At 52.7% G+C, this 27,068-nt stretch overlaps 1 protein-coding gene across 10 annotated transcripts in view; it reads right to left on the reverse strand.

Moving 5' to 3' along the window:
* Nucleotides 1–27,068, reverse strand: part of FAM120B (family with sequence similarity 120 member B) — a 90,240-nt gene that overhangs the window by 31,483 nt on the left and 31,689 nt on the right. For all 10 annotated transcript variants that reach the window (XM_080806293.1, XM_080806291.1, XM_080806288.1 and 7 more), the window contains 2 exons: nt 24,113–24,285; nt 20,368–20,460 (listed from right to left, as the gene is read on the reverse strand). In XM_080806293.1, coding sequence (XP_080662419.1) covers nt 20,368–20,460; nt 24,113–24,285 — 266 coding nt within the window. The remainder of the gene's footprint in view (nt 1–20,367; nt 20,461–24,112; nt 24,286–27,068) is intronic.

Raw genomic sequence — 27,068 nt, forward strand, 5'->3', positions numbered from 1 at the left:
ATTCCTACTGTCGTCAGAAAGCAGAAGGATGGCCTCAATGGTCTGAGACCAGCTGGGGCTCTAGGACGGTTGCACGGTCCACGTCAGCCATCTCTGAGCGTCGTGTCCTGCGACTCTGGGAGCCAGAGGGGCCAGGAGGGCGTGTGTTCACTGTATTCTCAGCGTCTGACCCTTGGTGACTTTCCCTCTGCTGGCTCCGTGCTCTGCAGAGAAATGGGTTAAAGCAGGACTCAATCAACTTTTTCTGTAAAGGGCCAAGACAGTTAATACGCCAGGCTTTGTTGGCCTTGTATAGGTCTCTGTTGAATGTTCTTCAAACACGTAAAAACCACTCTTAGCTCGCAGGATGGTATGAGCACAAGCTGCAGGCGGGGTCTGGCCCACAGGGCCCCAGTGCGCTGGCCTGGTTCTCAGGTCTGCCCCGGAGCGTTTCTCTCTGCCGTCCTCTAAGTCTCCATTTCACGTGCTTCTGAGGCTGCCCCGTGGACTGGCCCAGAGTCCTGACACGCTCCCGGTGCTGACCACCCCCTCCTCTCTAGGACGCATCCCCACTCGAAGTCTACTTTTTCTCATCCTGTCACACTAGTTTCTCAGGGTGGGTGCCCAGTTCACCTCTATCCTTGTCTCCCTCCGTCTTGGGAGTGTGTCTGGGAGGCAGTACCCGGCAGGTCTGGGACTTTGATTTCGCAATGATGACCGGTTCGCAAGAAGCTGCAGAGGCCGTGCCACAGGCCCCACGGACGCCCCCTCATCACCCACAGTGCTCGACCCTCCCTGCCACAGTGCGGCATCCAGACCAGGAGACGGGCCTGTCCACACGCGTGGACGTGTGTGTGCTGTCACAGATGTCGCCTGCACGACCACCACCACCACCGTCAGATACGGAGCCTCCGTCGTGCGGAGCCTGGGGGGGGGCAGCCCTGCCGCCCCCCCCCATCTCCCCAGCACGACACTCAGAGCGCGTCACTCCGCACAGTCCCTCGAGATCCGCTCATGCAGCGGGCGTGTCGGGCCCTGCCTCTCGCGGCCGGCCCCACTGGCCTCGAGCGTTTCCCTCGCTGAAGACATCGTTCCTGTTCCCAGCCCCTGCCGTCACACGTGCGGCTGCGGGGAACGCTCACGGCCGGGTCCGGTGTGGGCAGAAGCCCCACGTCTGTGGGACACACACCGCGGGGGGAGCTGCTGAGGCACGCGGTACGTGCGTGCTCAGGGGCTCAGGGGCTCACGCACCCTCCCCAAGCCCCCCCCGGCGCGCGAGCACCCCATCCTCCCCGCAGGGCTTGCTGCCATCGGCGCGCCGCTCTGGCTATCGGGCGACCCGCTCTGCGGCCCCCGCCGCCGCTGTAATGAGCGCGCGACAAGGCAAACATCCTTCCTGGTGAAACGTCTATTTATGTCTTTGCCCACTTTCTAAGTGGACTGGTTTTTACTACCGAGTTTTGAGACTCCTTATGTTTTCTACTTACAGGACCTTCGTCAGACTTGTGTTGCCGCATATTTTCTCCCGTTCGGCAGCTTGTCATTTCCTCATTTTTTACAGACCAAATGTTTTTAATTCTGACGAAGCCCAACTTACTGCTTTTTTTCTCCTAAGGATCACACTTTTGACGTGAAACCTGAGAACTCTCTGCCTAGCCCCAGATTCCAAAGTTTTCTACTTTTCACCCAGGAGTTCCACAGCGGCACATGCTGCATCTGGCTCGGTGTCCTACTTGAGCTCACCTCTCGCAGGAACAGCGAGGCGAAGGTCACGACTCCTTGTCTGTGGCTGTGCCACTGCTCCAGCGCCCCGCCGCCGAGGGCTCAGCTCCGCCAGAAGCGGGCGGCGGTCGCCGTGACGTCCTGCGGCTCGGTTCCCTGACCCGTGCACCCGCCCCTCGGCCAATCCGCAGTCCTGACGGGAGCAGTCACACGACGAGCTGTATCAGCAGCCACGTTAACAAGCTACACTCCTCCCACACTGTTCTTCCTTTTCAGGACTGCTTTGGCTCTATTTTGTTCTCTTCCATATAAATTCTAGAATAATCTTGTGTCGATAACAACAAAAAACCTTGCTGGGATTCTGCCAGGAATCCACTGGGGAGAACGGACCCCTCCACTGTGCACAGACGTGTAGCCCACGAGCATGGGGCGTCCGCCTCGCCAAAAACTTGAGCCTCTTCGGACCTCTTTCACCAGCATTTTGCAATTCTCGGCACACAGATCCTATTGAGTCTGTTAGGGTTATACCTCGGTAATTCACTTTTATGGAACAGTTTAAGTGGTGTTATCTTTTCAATTTTAGCATACAGAGATGCAATTTTTTGTTTGTTTTTATGTTGGTCTTTAGCCTGAGATCTTGCTGAACCTGAACTCCCACTAGCTCTAGGATTTTTTGATGGATTCCTTGGGATTCTCTGTGTACAGAATCATGTCATCTGCAAACTGGGACCGTCTTTCTGTCCCTCAGTGATCCGAATGCCTGTTAGTTCCTTTCCCTGCCTCGGGGCACAGGCCACACCTGCCGGCTCTGGGCTCTCGAGTGGGGTGGTACGGGCAGATGTCCAGGTCCCAGCCGTCGCTGCCGCCTCAGGGGGAGGCCTGTGGCCTGCCACCGGTTCGCACGGCGTCGACCGCAGGGCACTGTGCAGATGCGCCTCATCGGGCCGGAGAAGGGCCTCTATTCCTGCTCTTTGAGGTTTTATCACAAACGGGTACTGAGCTTCGTGAAATGATTTTTCTGAACACTTGGTAGGGCCACGTGACTCCTCCTCACTAGCCAGGAGGGAATTACACAGACAGGTGTTTGCATTCTGAGTCAGCCACGCATCTCGGCAGTAAACAACCCCACGCGGCCGTGGTGAAACACTTCTTTTTACACGCTGCTTGCTTTGGTCTGCCACGTTTTGTCAAGGATGTCTGTGTCTGTGTTCCTGTGGGACACTGGCCTGACGGGTTCTTTTTTTTTTTTGTAATTCATTTATCTGGCTTTGGTATCAGCGTAAATCTGGTCTTGTTGGGAAGTATTCCATCTTCTTATATTTTCTGGAAGATAATGAGATGAACTGGCGTGCATTCTTTGAATGCTGATAAATGACCCAATGAAACCAACTGGGTTACAGGTGTATTTTGCAGAGTTTTAAAAACTATGAATGAAATTTTCTGAACAGTTAAGGGGCTGTCTAACCCATTAGATAACGTGTTACAGTCATTTGTGCTTTGGGCAGATCTAGTCCACTCTGTCTAAGCTGCTGAACTTGTCTGTGTACCAAGTTGCCTGGGGCACGTGACCCCTGTGCTCTTGGCAGGGTCTGTGGGACATTTCGTCTACTCCTGACTGTGGCCAATTACGTTTTCTCCTTTCTTACCAGGTATATATGCTGGAGCAAAAGTGGTTCCCAATGCTTGGCTGCCCTTCCCGGACTTCTGTGTCCTACAGTCTTGACTCAGTAATTTTTTATGACCATTTTAGCCATCCGATACTTTCAGATCTATCTTTTTAATACTTTTTTTGGGGGGGGGGTTATTAGTCTTCAACAGGAAAATCCATCCAGACGACCTCAGTCTCCCACCCCTGAGGGCAGTCCCAGCACCCTTTGTCTCCTCAGCCAAGGGTCTCAACATTTTCGTATCATATTTTTGGCAGTCTGGTGAAACGTACAGATTCCTTCTCAGAATAACTTAGAAGCTTGAAGAATTAATTATAATGAAGTACAGTTTTAAAAATAACCTAAATTTGAGGCGCCTGGGTGGCTCAGTCGTTAAGTGTCTGCCTTTGGCTCAGGTCACGATCCCGGGGTCCTGGGATCAAACCCTGCATCAGGCTCCCTGCTCGGTGGGAAGCCTGCTTCTCCCTCTCCTACTCCGCCTGCTTATGGCTTATGTTCCCTCTCTCGCTGCATCTCTGTCAATTAAATAAATAAAATCTTAAAAATTAATTAACTTTAAAAAATAACCTGAATTTATGATCTAGGAATTTACCCACTTCTTTGTGTATCTTCAAATGACCAAGTGAGAGCAGGGAGTGTAGGAACTCATCTGGAGACGAGGGTGACAGGCAAGGACACACAGGTTTCTCCGCTATAAGGTGCCATCGGACCCTCCGTGACCCTCACTGGTGACACACCCACAGCTGCTGCTATCATTACTAGGATCTGCGGGCTCCGATGTAAATAAAAGGAAGGATTTAAGTGAGAAGGTGCTTAAAATAAAGATGTATTTTTTTTCCTGTTCCAGTTCATACACTCTCATTTCAAGAATCCTTAAAATTATATCCCATGTATACCAGCAATTCTGGGCATGACAAAAATAAACACGCGCGCTGGCAGGTGAGCACTTTAAACAGACGGGCCACAACCCTGAGACCAGCCAGCACTTGCCTTCCTTCTACTCACGGAGTCTCTGCTGGAGGGTTTGCAAAGCCTGTTCATTGAGGATCATTCCACCAACAGACATGGGCATTTTGGGAACCTCTAGTACAGTTTTAATGATGAGGTGCTAAAAATAAACTTTAAATCAAGAAAAACACATTAAACCATAAAAAAAGTCAGAGTCTTAAAGGGCTGGATGTGTTGATAAGTTCATTTTTCAAACATAATCACCTCCCTTAGGGTCCCAACTTTCGAGGTTGACTCTTCTATCCTCAGGGCTTCTCTGCTGCCGTGAGGGGTCAGGAAATGCTATGTGAGCCGGACAGATGGCACACACGGCAGGTGGTACTGAAGAGGGAAACTTCCTTCTCCTCCCGCGGGTGCCCCCCATGCACACACTGTCACCCCGTGAACAGCCCCGTCCCCCTCCTTCCCCACACGCCCCAAGGGTGTCTCACTCTCTGCAGCCCCAGCACCTTCCCCCCATCCCGCCACCATCTTCAGAAGCCGTTCCAGGGTCAAGTCCAGCACACGTCCTCAACCCTTCTCCGGATGGCACTCCCGTGCCTGGGCACTCTGCCCACCCATCTCCTCTCCAAGCTCTCACCCGTCCTTCAGGAAGGTGTTTTCAGGACCCCTAGCTGACATCCTTTTGCTACACCTCTTTCTTCTCCCTGTGTTGATACAACCCAATGGGCTCACGTTTCCAAATTCACCTCCAACGCTAACTCTCCCCAAGCTTCAGACTTGTAGGTCCCACCGTGTGAACACACATTGCACGTGGGACCCTCCCCAAACTGAGCTCTTTACGTCTCACCTGACACCCAAACCAGGAAAATGGGATCCCCACACCTGAGTCGTCCACCCCGGCCTGTAGGCGTTCCCTGAACCTTGCCAAGCCGCCTCCTGGACACATCTCACCTTCCGTCCCACGAGCAGCAGCCCCCACACCCTTGTGCTGGGTCCCCTGCCAGACTCACTCTGTCCCTACCCGTGACCTATTTGGGCTGCAATATGTGGCCCCTGGAGCCGTTGCCTGTCACTTTGCTGTCCAAGCCCCCCACCCCCACACGCAGGGGAGTCCCAGCTGTGACCAGAACCACCTCTTCAGTCTCCAAGCTGCACGATGAACCCATCTAATTTCTTTGCTCCCTTCTAAGGCACTCCTGTCCTTACCCTAGTATCAGCTCAGATCCATTACATCCCAGGCCAGGGGCAAATGCCTGGAGGAGGAGGAAGAGGGGACAGGAACGCCCTCCCATCCCAGGAGGCCTGCTGCTCACCACAGACACACTCCCGCTGAACCCACCCTCCTGGGACGAAAGCCCTTCTTTCCCTGCACCCCAGGACAGTCCGACGGAGTCAGAGTTCCGATTCCTACTCAATGAGCGAGTGTGCTGCTTAAATACCGGAACCTGCCATATGGTGTATTTCCTCGTCTGTCGGCTGCTGCTGCTGCCCTACAGACGCATGGCCTCAGGGTCTTTACCAGGGGAATGGGTTGACCGGACCTCACAGCACGATGCTTACGTACAAGGACACAATCACGGTCTTCCTGTGTACGTGCGGTGCGACACAGCCCAAGCCGAGTCCACACACGCCAGAGGCCACAGTGCGCCCAGGCCGAGGCACGTGCTGGTGAGAACAGGGCACACTCCTGACAGCTGTGCTGTGCCAGCTTCCGTTCTAGAAGGAGACCCTGCTGTCCATTACGTGTGCAGGTGGGGTGCGCTCACAGTGAGTGCTCGTTTGGCGGGAAGCTGCCACAGCGATGGCCACACAGTGGACGGGCTCCAAAGCCGGCAGGCTCCCCCGTCCCCGCCAAGGGACCGTGAGCCATTGTGTACCTTCTGCGGGGCTCAGCCGTCCCACCTGGTACTAATGAGCTGCCCAGGCCCTGCAACCGTGTGGGTCCTGCCCACAGGAACTGAAGGACAGAGAAATAAAGTCAGACCTTCCTCTGGAACATGACCTACTCATGTCCTCCAAAACCAAAGCTCTCCAACCGCTTGAAATACGAAGTCACGCGTGCTGCGAGGACAGAGCGGAGGAAAGATCAAGCTGTGCTACCTGCACAGGTGTCCTGGGGACAGCTCGGACAGCGACGCACGCCACACCGCTCACCGACCGATGGGAACTAGGACGTCTGCTCTTGGAAAATAACCAACCCTAGAAGACATCAGAATGTGCTGCCTCGGCTGAGAACACCATCCCCAGGGGCCCTGTCAGGTCCCGCGGTCCCAGCGAGGAAATTTGTCCAGCTCGGGCTAAGTGAGTGGCTGCCACGGGGCCCCTGCAGGCCCCATTGGTTCCCCTGACTTCCGAATACACGGCCTGCCTCCTTCAGGCTCAGGTGAGTTGCACGGATCACGCTGTGCCTCATCTCACAAGTAACTGACGCCTTCACGGCCCCCGCCTCGAGGGGCGAACACGTAGCACGTCAGAGCAGGCAAAACAACCAACGCGAGACTCTGGTCTCAAGCCCAGTTGCGCTGCCCTGGGGACACAGGAAGGGGTGACATCACCAGAGCTTCTGGAACTTTTAGTTCAAGAAACTGTATGGCCATTAATCCAGTTTCCTAAACATGACTTTCTACCCCCCCTCCAACTCCCACATACTCCCTTTTTTTTTTTTTTTTTTGGAAGGGAAGGAGGGGCAGAGGGAGACGGAGAATCCCAAGCAGACTCCACACCCAGCATGGAACCCAACACAGGGCTCGATCTCACAACCCCGAGACCACCACGTGAGCCAAAATCAAGAGTCAGACACCCAACTGATGGAGCCACCCAGGCGCCCCCTCCCCTCCCCGGCTCTGCGCAAGGGCAGAAGGGCCTGGGAGACCAAGGGACACGCGGCACGCAGAGGCACAGGTAGTGCTGGTGCTGGGGCCCGAGGCTCGGCCGGTTCACTCGGACTCGGCAACTGCCACATGCGGTCCCAGTGAGGAACTCATGTCAGGGGCAACTGGCAGGTCCGAGGTGTTTCCCTGTGCTTCTCCACGTCTGGGAGACAGGAAACAGCACTTCTCAGCCGCGGCTGCCTTGTGATTTTACTTTCCCAATTATAATGTAAGGTTTCCGAGAACAGACCACACCTCTCCTCCTCGAGTCTGCTAAGGAAGAGGGTTACACCAGCCCGGCTGGAGATGCATGGAAAACCAAGTGGAGAGATGGGCTCGTGGGGGCTTGATGACCAAGATCAATTCCCCGTCACTCAGAGAACAGAGAAAACCCCAGCTTTACGCGAACGGGGGTGAGCGGGGAGCAGAGCATGTTCGCAGGCTGTAAGGCTGACCTGAAACTCCGAGGGTATCTTCCAGCAAAGAAACCCCGTATCAGCTGTCCTTTCCCAGAGAAGTGACACTGAGGGGACACCTGGAGAGCCCCAATTGTCACGGCGGAAGGCTGGGCCTGGCCCCAGGCTCAGAGTCCCCAGCGAGCACAGACTGGTTCCATGTGCATAACAGGTGTGGCCTTACAAGTTCGCCCCTCGAACTTACTAATAAAATTAATAAAGACGTGTTCTAGGAGTAGTTAGGGGCTTTGGCGTAACGACGAGGAAGAGCTGGACCCTGCCAGACACCCGCTCAGGTGAGGGAGCATCTGATGGGGACCCAGAAACCAGAAAGACCAGTTCCAGTGTTCCAAAGCCGCCCGGGAAATACGGAACAGTAAACAGCTCCACGGACTGGTGTCCCTCCCAGGCCAAGGAAGGTCCACTAACTGGGGCTTACTGGCAGTGACACAAAATGACATTAAAACGGAACAAAACTACCACTGTTGCTAGCTGCAGCCAGAGCCAACCTCAACTCAGCTTTGGCCAGGGCCTCGCCAGGGCGACTGCCCCATGGGCACGCGGAACCCCACAAAGGGCGAGGAGAGCACCAGCAAACAGGACAGGAACAGACTCAGAGGTCCGGCTTCCCAGGTCTGCACACACTGGCAGGTCCCCTGGTCGCAGGGAGGCACAGTCAAACAAAGGAACCCTTAAGGGACCCACGTGAGCCTGGACGGGCAGGTGCGGGACCCACTCATGCGTGGCTGTCCTCAGCCCTCCAGAGTCAGGACACTCGGTGCGCCCTGGGGAGTGGAGGAACAACACGGCCAGGTGCACCTGACCCACGCAGGAGCCTCTGAAAACCCAGCGGAGGTTCAACATGTCAGGCTAGTCCCTGTGTGTGTGACACCTGTCACCAGGGCCCCTCACTGTGCACACGGCAGGAACTCTGAAAACAGCTGTCTATACACTCGAAACTACAGTCACAGTTCAATTAAAAAAACAAAACAAAACAAGTCGTTGGGTTTACATGTAAACAAATGACCATGTGTCAAGACTGGATGTCTCCCGACACACGGGGCAGGCGCAGGAAGAACCAACACTGTGCCGGTGACAACAGCAGGGCGGACCCTTCCACGGCGCCTGTCTTGAGAGGCCAAGTGCATTCATACCCAGGGCCACATTCGTGTCCCATCACTGCGTGGGAGGTGCCCTTTGGAAACGGACAGACGCCTGCACAGAGAAGCAGGACGTGGGTGCTCAGGGCCGCAGCGTTCTCGGGCACAGGGTCTGGCACGCGACCTGCAGAAAAACGTGTTCCTCACCCAGCTGAGCTGCCGTGCTGCAACCCAGGAGTGCGGTGTCAGCGGGTCTGGGGGCTCGGAGCTCCAAGTGGCACAGTGCAGACCGTTCTCACGTGCTACTCTCCCAACACACACCCGAAGTTCAGAACTGACCATCACACGCGGCAAACAAGAAAAACAACCTGTTTTCTGATGGCTTACGGAACGTACCCAAAAGCAGAGCAAAGTGGACAAAGCCCAGCCAGGTGTAAAGCCGTGCTGACCAGAGCAAGTCCCGGTGCCCAAGAAAGCCACCATGGCAACCGCACGGCACGGGAGCATCCCGGGGCACGTGGCCTCCTGCTGCCATGGGCAAGCACACCGCTGACCACTCTCCTTACCCTGGCCCCTCTCCAGACCGAGCCACGGAGCCCATGGGGCATCCCACACCACTCTACAGCTCCCAAGATGGGCTCAGTCGACCCCCCCACCTGTCTCCCGTCCTCCATCATCGCACATCAAAGCAGCATGGCCCCCTCTGCGGCCACCTGGTCAGACCCACACTTACCGTGAGATTATGCGATTCTACTCCCAAGTGTTAAATGTCAGAAAAAAACAGGTTGAAAAAAATTATAAAATACCAATCTTTGCAAGAAAGACAGGAGGATAATTTTTGAACTATCAGCCATAATTCCACCGTTCTCCTTCTGCCTGGCCGTCTGGTCACCTAAGACATCCCACAGTCAATACACATGAGCAACAGAGTAAAATCACCAAGTTCTGGCTTCTGAGTTTCAAAGTCTGGCCCCCAGGAGAACTTCAGAGGCTCAGATCCGCTACAGGCATGAAGCGTCAGAGCAAGAACGAGGAGACAGGACCCCTGGGTCAGGAAGACGAGGGGCACAGATGGTCCCCCGCACTCCCAGCACTGCATGAGCTCTAGCGGGCACCCACGTCCTGCGGGCTGGTAGTGTGGGAGCAGTAGGGGGAGCAGGGGCACCAGTTCAGGACTGGGATATCTCAGGACACCCAGCACCCTCAACCCTGGGTATGTCTGTGCCAACCTGCGGAACGGGGTCTGAAAAAGAGAGGTAAGATGCAAATCATGTCCTGAGATTTGGTTCTGCTATAGAAAAACAAATTTTTATTTGAAGATCCTTATTCATGAAGACAAAATACTCCCATAAGCATTTTAGCCTAAACATATACGGTGACTGATAAAAGTATCGAGCAGTCAGCACCTGAGTACTGACAACATACAACGATTCCACAGAAGTTACGAGACTCCACTTCCACCCCAAGGAGCTGAGGACACACCTCACTCCACGCAAACAACCCCAGCTGAGGGGCCTTCCCAGAAAGCGTGGGCACTAGAGAAGATACAAGACTCCGTGAAGCCCAGTGTCCGGTCTGGAAGAGCACGAGCCCCAGGAGAGGGGCTGGGAGTCCTCTAGCAGAAGGCAAGAGACGCTCACAGACACAGGAAGGGGACAGGCACTGAAGCAGATCTGGTGACACTGGTGAGGCGTCCCTCGGCACGCAGGCAACTGCCCCATGTGGGTAGGGGGAACACGTGCAGGCCCTTCCAGAAGGGAAGGGAGTCCCTCCGCAGAAGGCGTACGGAGGAGGCAGCGAGGCCATGGCGCAGCGTGAAAGCTCTGAGCATCAGCCCCTCGCCTCTGCCCTGGGAGCGAGTGACCTGCCAGAGGCCAGTTTCAAAGTCCCAGGGAGGGGCTCCCAGGGAGAAGTGCAGCGACAGGGTGGTCAGGATGGAGTGGGGACAGCAGAGGACAAAGAGGGGACTGAGGCCCAACTCTGCACAAAGCTCTTCCATTCTGAAGCCTCCCAACTGTGAATGGCCCTGGACACACACACAGGAGGCTCCGCTGGGTGCTGCTGGCCTGGGTGTCAGTGCAGACCCACGGCCCCTCCCAGGCTGCACACGGAGGCTGCTCCGTCTTGTTGCCGCCGCGGCCTGCCAGCGTGGACAGACGAGCAAGCCTGCGCACCGAGCGGTGTCACTGACAAAGCGGGCAGCGGCCCAGTTCCGGCCCGCTGCGCTCTGTGCCTCGACTCTGCCAGGTGACTCCTGCAGCTCTCGACGGCAAGTCAGCGGGGGGGCAACCGGCCGGGCACCTGGATCGTCCTGGAGTCAGAGATCTCCCCTGAGAACTCCCATGAGGCATCCCATCTGCTGCCCTGAGCCAGACCGACACGTCCTCACTGCTCATTGTTCCCAAAGCAACTTGGGGGGTGGCTGTGGGGCTCATCTAAGGGCGAGGGACAGAACTGCAGGAAGGGCACCAGGACTGCGGCCGCGTCACGACAGGCCTCTCGTCTTCCTCCACAAACGTGCCTGCTCCCTGGAGCTCATGTCCTCCGATCCGCGCCAGGGACACATGGTGTGACGCATGTCACCGTGAGCACAGGAAGTGACACTGGCACCAGCCGCCAGACTTGGGAGGGGCGGCCGGGCCCCCGAGAGCACCCTCTCTTCCTCGAAGGCACTGGACGACCCTCTGCCGGCCGCCGGGGAAGAGCACCGCAAAGGCCTGTGTGTGCACGCGGACGCGACGGAGGGTCAGAGCAGGCTGCCACCTGCTCTACTCGACACGTTTGTCTCACTTCGTCCGTCCGGGGCACCTTCATCCTCTGTGCTTACAGATCAACTTCGAGAGTCCACCCAGAGTTCCAACAGATTCTACTTCTACTGTCCACTCATTCATCCAGTTTTTGAGCGTCTAACAGCACACGCATTTTTTCTAAACAACTCTTGTAACACACACTTCCCCGGTGCTGCATTTCTCTGGCTGTTTCGGTGGTTTCAGCAGTAAAACCTCATCCCGTGGGCTTTACTTTGACGTGCTGTAGCAAACGCTATCTCAGGATGTCCTGGACGCAATTTTATTTTATCACCAGAATTTAAAGTGTTTGCTTTGGAAAGTGACGGCTCACCAGCAGGGGCGATGTTGACTAAAGGTCCTTTAATGGAAGATTTCTACATTTGCTTCTACACACGCGGCCTCTACTCTTCCGGGAGGGAGGCTGTCTGGGGAGAGGAGACGAAGCCTGACATCACCTGACCGCGGCAGGTGCCCCGACCTCAGGCAGACCACCCTGGACAGGAGCTTGTCGCCGGAGCCTGCCCGCACCACCTCCAAGGTCCCATGTGTTCCGGCTCCAGCAGACAACACTGTCTTCAGTGGTAAAGCTTACCGAGCATTTGACATTCATACAGCACCCAGCAGGCGACAGAGGACCCAACAAGGAGCAAGTCACCATCACCAACACCCGCTCCCAGACCCCAAATCCAGACTTCCTCATGGGTGGGCCGACTCCAGAGCTCAGTGGACCCTCACCAGCCCTTCCGAGGGGTCCTGGCCAAGACACCGATCTTTGTCTTCATTTCCCTAACGACATAACAAGACAGAACTTTTGTTTCCCTCAAAGGAATGACATACAAATAAACTCTAATATTTACAAATATTTTTTTGTAAATATTTTTACAAATATTTTCTCAAAAAAAAAAAAAAAAAAGCCCAAACCCAAACAAAAGCACCCTATTTCTGGAAAGTCTTTTTGCCGTTCTCACTCCTGAGTGAGCTCTAGGCCCAGCACAAAGGCCAGTGGGATGGTCTCTGTGCTTAGGACGTGCACTATCCAGGGACTTTCCAGCTCACACTTGCCTGCTCGTGTAAGCCGGGGGCCAGCAGGCTTTTCTGCAAAGGGCCACAGGGACTTACTTCTGGTCTTTGGGGGCCTTATGGTGTCTGTCACAGCTCTCAACTCTGCTGTCGCAGTGTGAACTTTATGGACTTGACAGCATGTCCACATGTCCTCAAAGAAGCCTCTTTTCGGATTTTTCTCCTCTACCAGTTAAAAATGTAAACCTTGTCCCAAGCTTACAGGCCATTCAAAGAGAGCGGACAGGCCAGCTCTGGCCTAAGGGCTGCAGTTGGCTAAGGCTGGGCATGAGCCGTGGGCAGAATGAGAGCGCATTTCAAGTTGGCAAGATAAAGATGTGATCTGGAGAGTCGATGGCACAGACTGATTTTGAATTTCTACTAGTGAGCTTTCCAGCTCCTCTGTAACCTAGAGACCAATCCCTGCTTCAAGTCAGAATTATCACGAATAACAAGCTTAACAGTGGCTCAGGGCAGGTTTCCAGGCCAGCTTTCGGCGACTCTCCTGCTATCAGTGAGGGGGACCCTCGGAGCCATGCGCGTGCTCACCCGGGGCCAGGGGAGCGAACCAGCCGTGTGAGCTCAGTGCTTGGACGCCGTCCACGGAAACCACGCCCCAAGATAAGAGGCCCGCAGCAGTGTTCATTCTGTGGACTCGGGATCAGGAGTTACCTGGGTGTGTAAAACGTTCTCCCCAAAGCCTGCAATTCCAGGCTACTCCCCATCCTGGTGGCTAACTTTCCAGCAAGCTCATGCTCCCCACGCTCCGTGCGGAAGCCACAAGCCCCTGGCTCTCGGAGCCCCACCCAGGCACCTGCACTCCTCTCTGGGGAACAGTGAGTGGGCTTCCCGATGGGTGCTGCCGGCCAAGGGCCCATGCAGGCAGCTGTGCGCCCCCGCCCCCCACCCCGGTCCCCAATGCCCCGCCCAGAACCGCCCGTCACACGGAGCACAGATCGTGGCCAGGTGGACACCATTCCTAACCTACCCTTTCCAAATCCACAAAACCCTCTGTTCTGAGGCAGGTGCTGACTCTGGTAAGAAGCCGGGTGAGTGGAGTATGTCAGCCCTGTCAACTGACAGTGTGGCCAGCTCCCGCCACCCACAATGTGCCCATAAGACCGCAGGTCTCACCCTGGGAGTGCACCTTACCTTCCGCAGGTTAAGAACCTCTTCTCCAAAAAAGTAATTGAGTGCCACCACCAACAGTCACGGAGAAGCTTTATTTTACCCTAACAATCTGGGCTCTTAACATGTCACCAAATGGTGGGACTTCCCTGAACCTCCACTTAATTTATTTTCCCTTAAGTGATTTAGGCTACATTCTTCCCAGAGATGGACCATCACCACGACCAAAGCAGGGAATTTCCCACTCCTTGGCGGGAAACAGGTCCTTGGATCCCTCAGTCAGCACTGTACTTCTGGGCAGCACTGCTGCGTCGGTCCCAAGTTCCTCCAGTCAACGGTGACCACAGAAGCCCGTGTTCAGGAGTTACCCAGTGAGAGGCACGGTGGTTCCGATGGGGGTCAGTGTGTGTGTTTCCCCACAATCCTGGCCCACGCTGCTCTCCCTCCCAGGTCCGCCGGCAGCTTCCTGCCCTGGGCTCCCTCCGAGGGCACTTGCATTTCATGAACAAACACGTCAAGGCCCTCATCTTTGGGGATTCTCTCCTCTGTGGGTTTGTGGTCTGGCACCTGCTATCATTTAAAACACTACTTGCAAACTTTTCTCAGAAGAACGTCATTTGAGAACTAGGCACAAGATCAAAGGATAAAGTCAAAGATTAAACTCAGAATCAGAAAACCTCCTGCAGAAATGCTAAAATACTGTTATTTCTTTACTCATATTCTACTGGTTAAATATCAGACAGTGCTCCAGCAAGACGACACGACCTCAGATTAAAATACAGAAAACACAGAGATAAAATCACATGTCGTGGGGCGCCTGGGTGGCTCAGTGGGTTAAAGCCTCTGCCTTCGGCTCAGGTCATGATCCCAGGGTCCTGGGATCGAGCCCCGCATCGGGCTCTCTGCTCAGCAGGGAGCCTGCTTCCTCCCCTCTCTCTCTGCCTGCCTCTCTGCCTACTTGTGATCTATGTCTGTCAAATAAAGAAATAAAAAATCTAAAAAAAAAAAAAAAAAAAAAAAAAATCACATGTCGTAGACGTGCTCCACAAAACCCTAGTCACCACCACGAAGCACCTCCCAAGCGTTTGCCGGGCACTGTTTTAAGCCGCTGCTGAGGGTTACAAACAAGGACACTTCCAGCCATCCAGAGCCGACAGTTCAGCAGAGAAACCCATCTCTCCCACACAACACGAGCCAAGTATGAGTGACAAAGACCTCCTCCAGCAAGAACAGTCTAGAAGGCCAGTTCTAGAAGGACATTTCTTTGGCCTGCCACCCTTGGTGAGTCCCGACGCTCAACCCAAACCGTCTCCACGTTCAGATGTAAACACCGAGACGGAGTCTCCCAGGAACTTTGGCTCATCACGTTTCAGTCTCAGAAAATCGGAGACACACCAAAGAGCTTCCCAAAAACAAATACGTGCATTCAACTCCACGTGAACGAGGCCCCAGGTAGCATGCGTTCAACTGCACGTGAACGAGGCCCCAGGTAGGAGCCGAGGGAGACAGGAAACGGTGTGGTGTTTGCCTTCCCGGGGGATGAGGCAGAAACGGGACGGGCACAGAGCCCTCTCTCCCACGCCCTCCTTCCCTGCCACCTCTGCTCTGCCCTCTGCTCTTTGCTTTGATGCTGTAAGTTGAAGGGTCCTAGCTTTGCTCTTCAGGCCAGGAGCTAATCACGTGAATCCCAGACCATTCCACGATCACCCACGCCCACGGGTGTACGGGAGTTGTGGCTTCCGTGACTCTGGCTTGCCCATCAGAGACTAGAGGTCACAGCGGTTAAGTTACAAGTCACCAGCTACCCAGAGGATGGCCCAGGGCCGACCACATGCCACAGCTGCCTCTCTGGCTCTGTTGGGAGCCCCAGGGAGATGTGGCAGAGGCTCAGGGGGCTCTGCAAAGGGGGGTGTGTCCCCACAAGGGCCGCACCTACACAACCACCCTGCTCCATCAACCAGGCTCTAGTCATGTCGGCAGAGTGACGGGCGCTGAAAGCAAACAGGGGGAAAAGCTCCGTCTCTCCCTCCAGGCAGGCCTTCATCTAGCAGAGGAAGAAGATCATGAAAACCCCACACAGGACCAGCAGCTTTCCCACCAAGGTCCCCACCACGACGGCCTGCCTGGGGCCACACTCCCCAACAAGCGACGCCAGGTGCCAGAGTGAGGCTCCGCACGTCTCTCCGGAAGAAGTTCAGTGTGTGAAAGGTACTGTTTCTTAACAAAGACAAACAGACGGCGTGCCACGGGCCCAGAAGGGGAGAGAACGCGGCACAAGACCCAGTGCTCGGGGGGGCTGGCAGCCGAGTGTTCCCTAACCTTTGCTTCGGCGACCGCGCGTCACGCAGGCACGACTGCGCTATGGGGCCGAAGGTGAGGGGGCAGCGCAGACCCAGAGACACGCAGCTCCGTCCCACAGAGAGCATCCTCCGAAGAGCAGGACGGGCAAGCGACGACGGGCTGGACGTGCTCACTGCAGAAGCGTTCGGTGTTTTCCAGGGGAGGGACATCCGACTTTACCCACGAGAGGACAGAGCCAGTCGAAGAGACCAAGTTTAAGACAAAGGACGAAGGTGAACAAGAAGACAGAGGGAGGGGCCGGTCAGCACAGCAAAGGCCCAGGAAGGGCAGAGGGCGCGACCTCCAGGCCCAGGAGGAGAAGCCAGGCCTCACCAGAAGCCCCAGGGCAAAAGATGCCAACCGGCACCTGCCGTGAGCCGTATGGCCACGTTAAGTAAAATCTTCCAAATTCTTTCTACAATTTCTCATCTTCAGTGATTCAACTATGGAAGCTGAAAACCTACACGCCACGCCAGGAGTTCACGAGGGTTCAGAGACTACCAGCGCCTTGGAGGTCAAGGGCGGCTGTTCCCGCTCACACAACAGAGACCCTGCCAGAAAGGGACGAAGACCGTGGTGTGGAGGGGCCAGGACGAGGGACCCTCACTGGGAGCGCCCCATTCGGCTGGTGGCAACCACGGTCCCAGCGAAGGTGCCAGCTGCCACTCAGGTGGCTGTGGGCCTGGGACAAGCGAGACTGTAATAAAGTCAGGTCTTGCCTGAGGCCCTGGGGGATAGTCCAACCAGCAGCTGGTGCGGGCATGGACACTGACTACCCCTCACACTCCAGGACTGTGTGCACAGCTTTCCCGTCTAAGACTCCCTGTCCACCACAGACCAAACTGTGCTCCCGCGTGCGCATCGTGCCAGGGGTGCTGGTGTGAGGTCCAACTCATGGTGCACACTGACAGCACCACAGTGAGGGCTGCCCAAGAACTGTGCGTCCAACAGACCCTGAGACATCCTCACAGCGGCAACGAAATGTGATGCTTACAACATGTCACTTTCTGGGGTACAGCTTGAATTTCAGAACAGCATCTTCCTTCCATTAACTCCTATTTCTTTCTTTTTATCCCCCATCAAAGATGACCAGCACTCCCCAACGAGTGGTGATGAGCACCAGAAAAGGTAGCTCTGAAGACGCCGCCAGGGTGCTCGGACAGTGCTCCCCTAATCCCTAGCACAGAAGAGAGAAATCCGGAACATTACAAACACGGGGAGCCTTCCATCAGGAAGGAGGCTGGAGTCAGAGCCAGGAGGGGGACCCAGCACAGCAGAGAAACTGGTGAGCAAAGAGACTAGGACAGCTAGGCTCTGCCGAAAAATCGCAGACGGGAGTTAAAGGAACCGCCCTGCTTGAGGCGGGATGGGGCAGGGGGAAGCCAGAGGCTTCTGAGAGCAGGCACCCATCTGGCTCAGCAGTAGCAGGGTGACAGCTCCAATACCTCCTGTTTTCTAGAGGCAGCTGGGGCTATAACCTAGTATTAACAACTTTATTAACCTACTAGTAACTGAAAATTCACTTTTTAAAATTGGTGTTCTTCATACTCAGTTGTTCATACTCAATGCAAGCAGCCACCATCATCCCTAATGCTGAAAAGCTGAGAGCTTTTCCTCTGAGATGAGGAACATGAAAAGGATGTCCGCTCTCGCCACGTCCACTCAACACAGCACTGAAGTCCCAGGCACAGCAGTCGGGCAGGGAAAAGAAATAAAAGGCATCCAAACTGAAAGACGTAAAACTGTCACTATCTTCAAATGACATGACACTGTATGCAGAAAACCCTGAAAACTCCACCAAAAAATGGTTAGAACTAATAAATAAATTCAATAAAGTTGCAGAATACATCAATATATGAAATCTGTTGCATTTTTAAAGTTTTTTAAAAATTATTATTCTTTTAGAGAGTTTATTTATCAGAGACAGAGCACAAGCAGAGGGAGCAGCAGGCTCCCCGCTGAGCAATGAGCCTGACGCAGGACTTGATCCCAGGACCCTAGGATCATGACCTGAGCCAAAGGCAGACGCCTAACTGACTGAATCACCCAGGGGCCCCAATCTGTTGCATTTCTATACACTAATAAGGAAATCAGAGAAATTAAGAGAACGATTCCATTTATAATCAGATCAAAAAGAATATGATATGTAGAAATACATTTGACCAGGAAGGTGAAAAACCTGCACCGTGAAAACTATAAAACACTGATGAAAGAAATACTGTTGAAATGTCCTAACTATCCAAAGCCATCTACAGCTTCAATGTGATCTCTGTAAAAATTCTTAGGGCGCTTTTCATAGAAATAGAACAAACAACCCTAACATGTGTACAGAACCACAAAGGCTCTGAATAGCCAGAGAGTCCCAAGAAAGCAGAGAGCTGGAGGCATCAGGCTCCATTTCCAATCAAGATTTCCAAACTAGATTACAAAGCCAAAGTCATCAAAACAGTACGATATTAGAACAAAAACAGACACAAAAACCAATGGAACAGAATAGAGGGCTCAAAAGTAAACCCATGCATACATGGTCAGTTAATTCCCTACGCTGATTTAGAAGGGGCGTCATCAAAAAGGCAAAAGATAAGCGTGGCCAGGATGCAGAGAAAGGGGAGCCCTCTCGCTCTGCTGGTGGGAACGCAAACTGGTGCAGCTACTCCGGAAAATACTAAAAAGGGAACTACCATCCAGCAATCCCCCTTCTGGGATGTATCTGAAAGAAGTTACGTCACTGTCTTCTGACAGATGTGAGCCCACGTTCGAGGCAGCATTACTCCCAGCAGACAAGATATGAAAACACCCTAAGTGTCCACCAACTGATGAACACATTTAAAAAATGCGATGTATACACACAGTGCAGAATTACCCAGCCGTAAGAAAACAGAGTGAAATCTTGCCAACTGTGGTCATGTGGATGGACCTTGAGGGCACTGGAGAGGGCACAGAGGGCCAGTGCTGACACGAGTAAGCCACAGGCCGTGGTGTACAGCGTGGAGGCACAGGGAGTAATACCGTGTTGCATACCTGGAAGTCGCTAAGAGCTTAAATCTTGAGCTCACATCACAAGGAAAAACATTCCGTCACTGTCCGTCTGACAGGTACTAGCTAGACTTGCTGTGGCTCAGTTCACAATATACACAGATACCGCATCACTACACGGAGTGCCTCAGACTTACATAACGTGTGCCGATTATACCTCAATAAAAAAAGAATTAGCATTAGCCTAGCAATAACCCCAAATCCACTTTTTAAAATTGTGTCTTGCCAAAAGGAGGAAAAATAATCCACTCCTAAAAATAACTTTCTTGACTATAACGTAATGACACCGCTCACACACACACACCATCTGCACTGTATTTAACTGGGCTGCTACAAGAATCAGTTCGTGGAGTAAATGTGGTATGGAAGAGTTCTGAGATTAGATCAGAAGCTGTTTATAAATGAAATTTTTTTTTTTCACTAGAAAGACCGGTGAAAACTAATTCATTTAACTAGAATCTGTGGATGAAACTCATTACCATTATCCAATGGCATTTATAAAGCAAAGTCTTCAGTTTCCACAAACAACTGACCTGACCTTGGGTTTTCCTCTAGGAAACAGGGTGTGGCCACAGAGCAGAGGAGCCAGGCTCAGCTGCCAATGGCTCATTCATGAAATTCAAGGCATAAACACCCATGAGCGGCAACATCTGAATAAAAGCAACACAGGCGCGTGATCTCCATTACTGAACACTCCACAGGCAAGCCACTGGGAGAGGACACACAGCGGGCGGGACGTGGCCCAGCCCCAAAGAGCGGTCACCAACGTCTGGAAGATGAGGCCCACAGACCAAACAGGCAGGACAGGATGTATATGGGCCAAAATCACGAACATCAGAAAAAGGCGTCTTATTTTCCTAAAGTAAGCAAGGCTTATGCGATCACACCGACTATTCTGCTCCCGTGACTACGATACTGAGACAGGACTAAGAACGACACATCCCTCAGCGCTGGAATGAGGGGGCTCTTGTGAGCACGTGACTCAGCACAGACCGAGGTCTAGAGGGCCACTTCCCAGAAACGCAGGGCGCCATCTGTATACGGCTCTGCATGAGCTTCAGTAACCTGGCAAGACCCCGGGCTCCACTGTGTGACCGACGAAACCAACCACAGCATCCTAAGAACACCTTGATTACACGTGCTTTCTTATCTTTTCCGTGGAACACCAACCCAAACTGAAAAAACACAACAGAAGAAAAGGCTGGCAGGAGCACCGACCCACTGGTCAGGCAGGCGGTTGCCAGAACCGTGACAGTTTGTCAGGCCAGTACCTGTAGGTCCACAAGCTGCACCGTTGACTTTCCTTGGAGGCACAAGGCCTGAGCAATAAAAGCATGCAGATCCTCCAGGCAAAGAGTGTCCACCTGAAACGGAGAAGAGAGAGAAGCAGCATGAACTTTGGGGAAAACGCGACACTCTGCACACGGATCCAATGACTGAACACAGGCACACACAGGGGGCAGGGGACGAGGCAGAGGCGGAGGTCAGCGGGCCTCTTTGTCCAGAGCCCACAGCCCATCATGCCCAGGGCCAAGCTGGACAGGGCCCTGTCGCTCCACAGCAAGGGGGGAAGCTCTAGAATTCCTGGGAAGGGCCATGGGTCACAACCAAGCCCGAGTCTTCCAGCAACACAAGTGACTGCTCTGGGCACCAGGTCCCAGAGCTGGCAACTCAGGGGTCTGCAGCGTGAGCTGGGATGATCAAAGCTGGGATAAACTTCCACCTTCGCCAGCCCTGGTGAAACCTGCAGACCCAGACCCCAGGACCCCCACACGTGAGACCCTCTGCTCTTCTGTGGGATCAAGGAGCCCGACCAAAATGTGAGTAAGAACAAGGAGGCCAGGGATTTGGAGAGACCGATGGGGACGCTGGGTCTCAAGAAAACGATGGGAACGAGGACAGGGCCTGGGAGTACCATGGACAGCGGCTGCTCCACGGGCCACGGGGTGGTGACTTTGCTGGCTCAGTCACCAAACGCTGCCAGCGGAGAAAAGCAGGGCAGGTCCCTTGCTCAGCACTTCCTCCGCCATCACACGAATACGAGAACCTCTTTCTACCGAGGAACATGTTCTGTGGCAAGTAAAGGCTTGAAGGGAAAAAAATCAGGATGACGACCACAAACCCATGGGTAAGAATTCTGATTGTCCCTCAGTGATAAAAGTGGCTAATGTTTACTCCTGATAAAAATGACCCCACCATAATCCACAAAGACAGTTTTCTAGGGACTCCTGCTCTCCCCGGCCAGGACCCCACTACCCTCTCCGGGAAAAGCAAATTATTTCTGGCGTTGGTCACCTCCACCCAGCGCAAGGCAGCAACCCCATCACCACCCTGTCCTGTTCCATTCCGACGTACTTATTGCTTTTGTATAAAGGACAGCTGGAACTATTTCAGGGAATAACAAACAAGTCCACAGATGTGTAGTACTCATGACTAAGAGAAAAAGACCCCAGTCTACAGAAGCCAGACCAAGCAGAGAACACGTTTTTTAATCCCATTGAAGCCCCATCTCTCCCCATGTAGACTGGTTTTGTGGGAATGTAATTCTACTTCTTGGCATCAGCAACTTTTGAAGAAGGGTGATTTTAAAGCACCAACTTAGGAGAAGAGAGAGGCGTCCCACGGACCGTCGCTCTCACAGGTGACCCACCTCCACGGTGACAGATCGAAACCACAGAGGTGAGGGACACGGGCTCGTTGAGCATTTCACAGAACGGACATTACTCTTTAAAGCACCTGCTCAACCAGAGATTATAAAAACTACGTACGCTCGCTCTGATGTAAACTCACCCTTCCCGAGAAAGTTCTCAGATAAGCCCTCAATAAAAAGTGTTATTGTTGGAGCACCTGGGTGGCTCAGTGGGTTAAGCCTCTGCCTTCGGCTCAGGTCATAGTCTCAGGGTCCTGGGATCGAGCCCCGCACGGGGCTCTCTGCTCAGTGGGGAGCCTGCTTCCCCCTTCTCTCTGCCTGCCTCTCTGCCTGCTTGTGATCCCTCTGTCTCTGCCCAATAAGTAAATAAAATCTTTAAAAAAAAAAAAAAAAGTGTTTTTGTTGACCTGGAGCCTAGGAGAGCACATCCTCTCTCCACAGGTTCTGTTCCCCATGTCGCACAAAGGAACGTCTAACTTAAGCGTAATCATAGAAAAGTATACTTCTATAAATTTACCTTTTTAGCCCTATGAAATCCTAAGAGAATAATTCACCCTGTGAGTAACATTACAGTGCCTTTTTAATCTCAGAGAGGTCACTGATGTGTCCGTTCACTGTTTTTCAGTTTCAAAAAGCTCCAATTTAAATACGCTCTTTAAGCCTGCCCCATGCTGACTCACACCAGAGAGATTTTTAGTGAAGGTCATCATTACTGACGCCTGCGGGAGGCTGCTGTTCTGAGGTCTGGACACAGTCACCTGCACAAGCGACAAGCGCAGAGCCGTGAGAAGTGACAGTCAGTAGGTACAACCCTCTGACGGAAAGACTAAGTCAAAACGTGTGTCCAAGGAACGAGTGTTCGTATGCATACAGACAACACGGAGAAGAAGACACACGTGTCCTTCTGGAGGAGAAAACTCAGCTCCGGGTTATCCACCATTCCCAACCCCCACGACGGCCTCTCTCAGCCACAATGGATAGAAAATACTGACTGACGCGTGCTTGAGTCTTTAGTAAACGGTACCAAAAGAAAGGCAGTTTTACACTTAAAAATATAACCTCTATTCAATCATATCGCTAAGTCTGGTACCAGGAACGGAATGTTCTCTTCAAAACAGTGACGCCTAAGCTGACGTTTACACTGCAGCAACGCGAAACCGACCATGAAGCAGTAAAACCTTGAAGTCATTTAACCACATTTTTACAAAATGCAAAGCGCAGAACCAGCTGCAGCTGGGCAGAGCTGGAAGAAAAGAGCCCTTGAGAAATGGAAAAGATCGATCAATACGAAGCTCCTTGAAATGTAATTCCACGAGAAGAGCGAGTTTCTTGAAGACAATCAATACCTCATAAAGTGAATTCAGGTCTGAACCAGTCACGTATATCTCTATTCCAGGCAAATGAAAATTTGATGTTTATGCCAAAGGAGCACCAAGATCCACCCCACAGAGAGGCCAGAGTAGACGGCAAGACAGTTCAAAAGCATCGAGAGGACAGGAGGTCTAGACGGGCTGAAGAGAGACGTGAATGCAAAGGACTTTTTTTTTTATTGTTGTGACAAATGTGAGACAAAATCATTTAAAAAATAATAGAGCGAAAGAAAGGAAGTGGGAGGAGGGGGCTGGGAGAGGATGGTGTGGCCCCTCTCCCCTGCGGTGTCCGAACACTGCCCTGCGCACGGACAACTATGACAAAGACAAATACTTTCATGGGCCTTTGTAATTTTCACACATAACCTAGGTGTAAAACTAATGAAACCGAAACCGCCTAACTTGAGGGACAGCAATTAGGGTCTCGCACGGCATTTGTCACGTGAGGCCTACAACCCCCGGTTTAGACAGGCAAGGACGACACAGACCGTGACAATGACGGCCCCCGCGGACATTTTACTGGGCATGTCTGCAAAACACGCCTCATGCTTCCCACAACGCGATGCCCCAATAAACTCAGGAGGCACCCACTGCCTTGCCCTAGACTGGGGAGTGAAGGGGAATGCTCAGTAAACACTCGAGAGCAGTGACAGTGGAAGGCACCGGCCTCCTCACCGCAACACCGGAGCCCTGGCAGGAGCAGCCCCCAGACGCCGGCGGCACCAGGGCAGGCAGCGCACAGCTCAGAGCACACTTCTGCGCACGGTTCCCACGCCTCTGCCACGCAGACGTGCGTCACGAGCCTCCTCTTCCGACACAGACAGGCGTCCAGCGAGTGTGAACAGGGAGCCCGTCCCAGTTCGACAGCTGCGAGGGACAGGTCCTGGGCAGGACACGGGGATGGGCCCGTGGCCAGGCCCCAGAGCGCCACACCGCACACAAGGTGAGGGCAGGCGTGAGGTGCCGGTGCAGCCCCTGGACGAGGGCTGCGGGTACCTGCACGAAGAGGTAGATCAAGAGGCAGCACAGCGCCTTGAAGGGGCTCTCCACCGCCTGCAGCTCTTCTCTGGAGGAGGAGAGGTCGAAACAGCCGAGGAGGGCGTCCAAGCGCCGGCCCTGTACTCCTGGCTCCTGGTTCAGCCACAGTGATTTCAAATTAGGTGTGCCCCCTAGTTTAAAAAAAAAAAAAGCCCATTTACCATTAATCCTTGCACCAGCAAGTTATAAACATGCTTCTTGTAGAACTCCAATAAAGGAATAAAAGACCCTAACCTCTTCCCTTTCTGACATCCTTGGGCTTTGAGGAGTTAGGGACGAGAGAGTGAGCAGGAACAAACGACCTGGGGGGGAGAGACAAACGCTCAAGGCCAGCAGGTCTGCACTTCACAGAGAACACTCTTGTTCTAGGACTATGTTTTGGGGGAAACTAGGGCTTCTTTCCTACGGTGCTGTGGCCTGAATTATGAAGAATGCTTTCCAGAGTATGTTTAGAAGGTCCTGTCCCTCCAGACCAGCAGTTTTCAAACTTCAGGGTAAAAAGAATCCACTGCAGAGACGGTAAGAAACACCATTTTCCTGGGTTCCGTGTGCAGAAAGCCTGCTTTACCAGGTTATGATGCCGGGAGTCTGCACTGAGCAACCTGGAGGCTTGGGTGCGGGGCATCCGTGGGCCCCACGCCTCAGAAAGCATGGCCCTAAGACTATCGAACAAAAGAAATTCCTAAAATGTAATTTCTAGTATTTCATTTCTATGTTTTATATATGCATTTAAATTATTTAAGTCTAAAAAAACAACTCTTACTCATTTCCTTAAATCACAACAAATGGCCCCAGGCGTCTGGAGAAGAGCAGGGGGGTCTTGCCGGCATCTGCAAACACACACAGGTCCCAGCCCAAGCCAGGCCCCACTATGGGCAGCAGCTGTGACTGCTGTCGGGTCATGAAGCTACAACACCGCGCCTCAAGAGCCAGGGCGGCTGAGGTCTAAATGTCCCACCGTCCACTACGGAAACAAAACCCAGGACCCAAGTGGTCCCGAATTAAAGGACCCAATGAAGGGGCTCTCCTCTTTCTTCCGTTTCTCACGGTATCACTTACTGCTCTCGGCCATTGTCTCTCACCACCAGAAGTGGGACAACCCAGCAAAGTCACCTGCATTCCTGAAACAGCTGAAGTGTTACCTCAAAAAACTTGTTCATTATTTATTTTGGAGAGAAAAATCATTTTTCTCTTGAAAGAAAGAAAACAGTGAAGACAATTGGCAAAAAAAACAACGTATGGCAGTTAATAAGACAGAGGTATTATTCCAAGATTATCAAGGGTCAGCCATGACTTCTTAGAAACATACTTTTCAGAAAATCATCTTGTAGGGTCAGCAAACTGTAGCCCCTGGGCCAAATCCAGCTCATCGCCTATTTTTGTAGGACCAGAAACTCAGAGTAGTTTTCACATGTTTAAATGATTTAAAAAAAAAATCAAAAGAAAAATAATATTTCACAACGCAAGAAAATCACAGGAAATGCCAATTTCAATAAAGTGAATAAACCTGAATAAAGTGTCACCACAACGGCACCACACTTACTCCCCTGGGTGCCGTCTGTGGTCCCGCACGGTCCAAGTGCAGAGCTGGGCCACGGCAGCAGAGACCATGATGCCCCTAAAACCTAAAATACAGACGTTTGCCAAGCCCTGATGGAAGGTAAGTGAGGAACGTCCCATTATCACAGCTATTTCAAATGTACTCAAGTAGCTGAAAAACATTTTTTCTAAAAGTCATGCACTGTAAAAAAAAACTAAGGAAAAAAAGGTGTAAGAAGATAGTCACATTTACAATCCCACCACTCACGTATAGCTGTGTTTGAAAATACAGCTTCTAGTCCTTTTCTCGATGCATCCACAACATTTAAGCACACAGCTGAGAGGCCAAGTCCCCAGCAGAGTGTGTGGGGACCGTCAGTGGAAACACTGTACCTTGCATTTCATTTGCTCACACGTAGAATTTAAAACAGAAAAAATGAGATTCACGGGACATACTGAGAGTCAAGTATTTGTGGCAGCAACACACACGAGATGTCCTGAACAAACACTGCCATGCCGGCGGCCGTCACTCTGGCCTTGATGTCACCCAGGAATCTGTTATAATTGCAAATTCGTGGAGCACCTGGGTGGCTCAGTCGGTGGGACATCCGACTCTTGGTTTCAGCTCCAGTCGTGATCTCATGGGGTGTGGAAGTGAGCCCCGCACTAAGCCCACACTGGGCTCCATGCTCAGCGGGGAGTCTGCTTGAATATTCTCTCCCTCTGCCCCCCCCTTTTGTTCTCACTCGTGTGCGCGCGTGCACCCCGCGTGCACACGTTAAATCCTAAAAAAAAGAAAAAAAAATTGCAAATTCTCCGGCCGCACCCCGGGCCTACTAATCTAACTCCAGGGGTCAGGGAGCAGCATCCGCTGTAACGTGCTCTCCAGGTGGTTCGGACACAGGCAGAGTTTGAATACCATTCTATATTCTTCCACAAAACAGCCAAGAAATCATTTACACAGTTAAGAAAAGAAAAACTCAGCAATGATAAAGAAATTGGTTCTTGATGTCTAATGATAAAACAGATTACAGAAAACCACCAGTTTGAAAAACCATGTGCTCAAAAATCTCTAATTCAATCAGAGAATGTTAATCCTAAATTCAATTAATAATTTATTTAGTCAAAAACTAGGTACTGAACACCTGTTTGCATATCAGTATAGAAGACAAGACACCCCCGCAAAGGATCTTTGTCTCCAATACAAGACAACATATCCCGGGGCTGTGGTCCTTTAATGTCACCTGCAGTACTTGCTAGGCTGCATGGGGACCCTGATGAGCCTACATAATGGCCCTAATTATAAGGTTGGCTCTCTTCTTAAGTAGGGCCCAAGAGATTTACTTCTCGGTTGACAGATTTCATCATCTTAAGC

Source organism: Martes martes (assembly GCF_963455335.1).
Source record: "Martes martes genome assembly, chromosome: 6".
NCBI lineage: Eukaryota > Metazoa > Chordata > Mammalia > Carnivora > Mustelidae > Martes > Martes martes.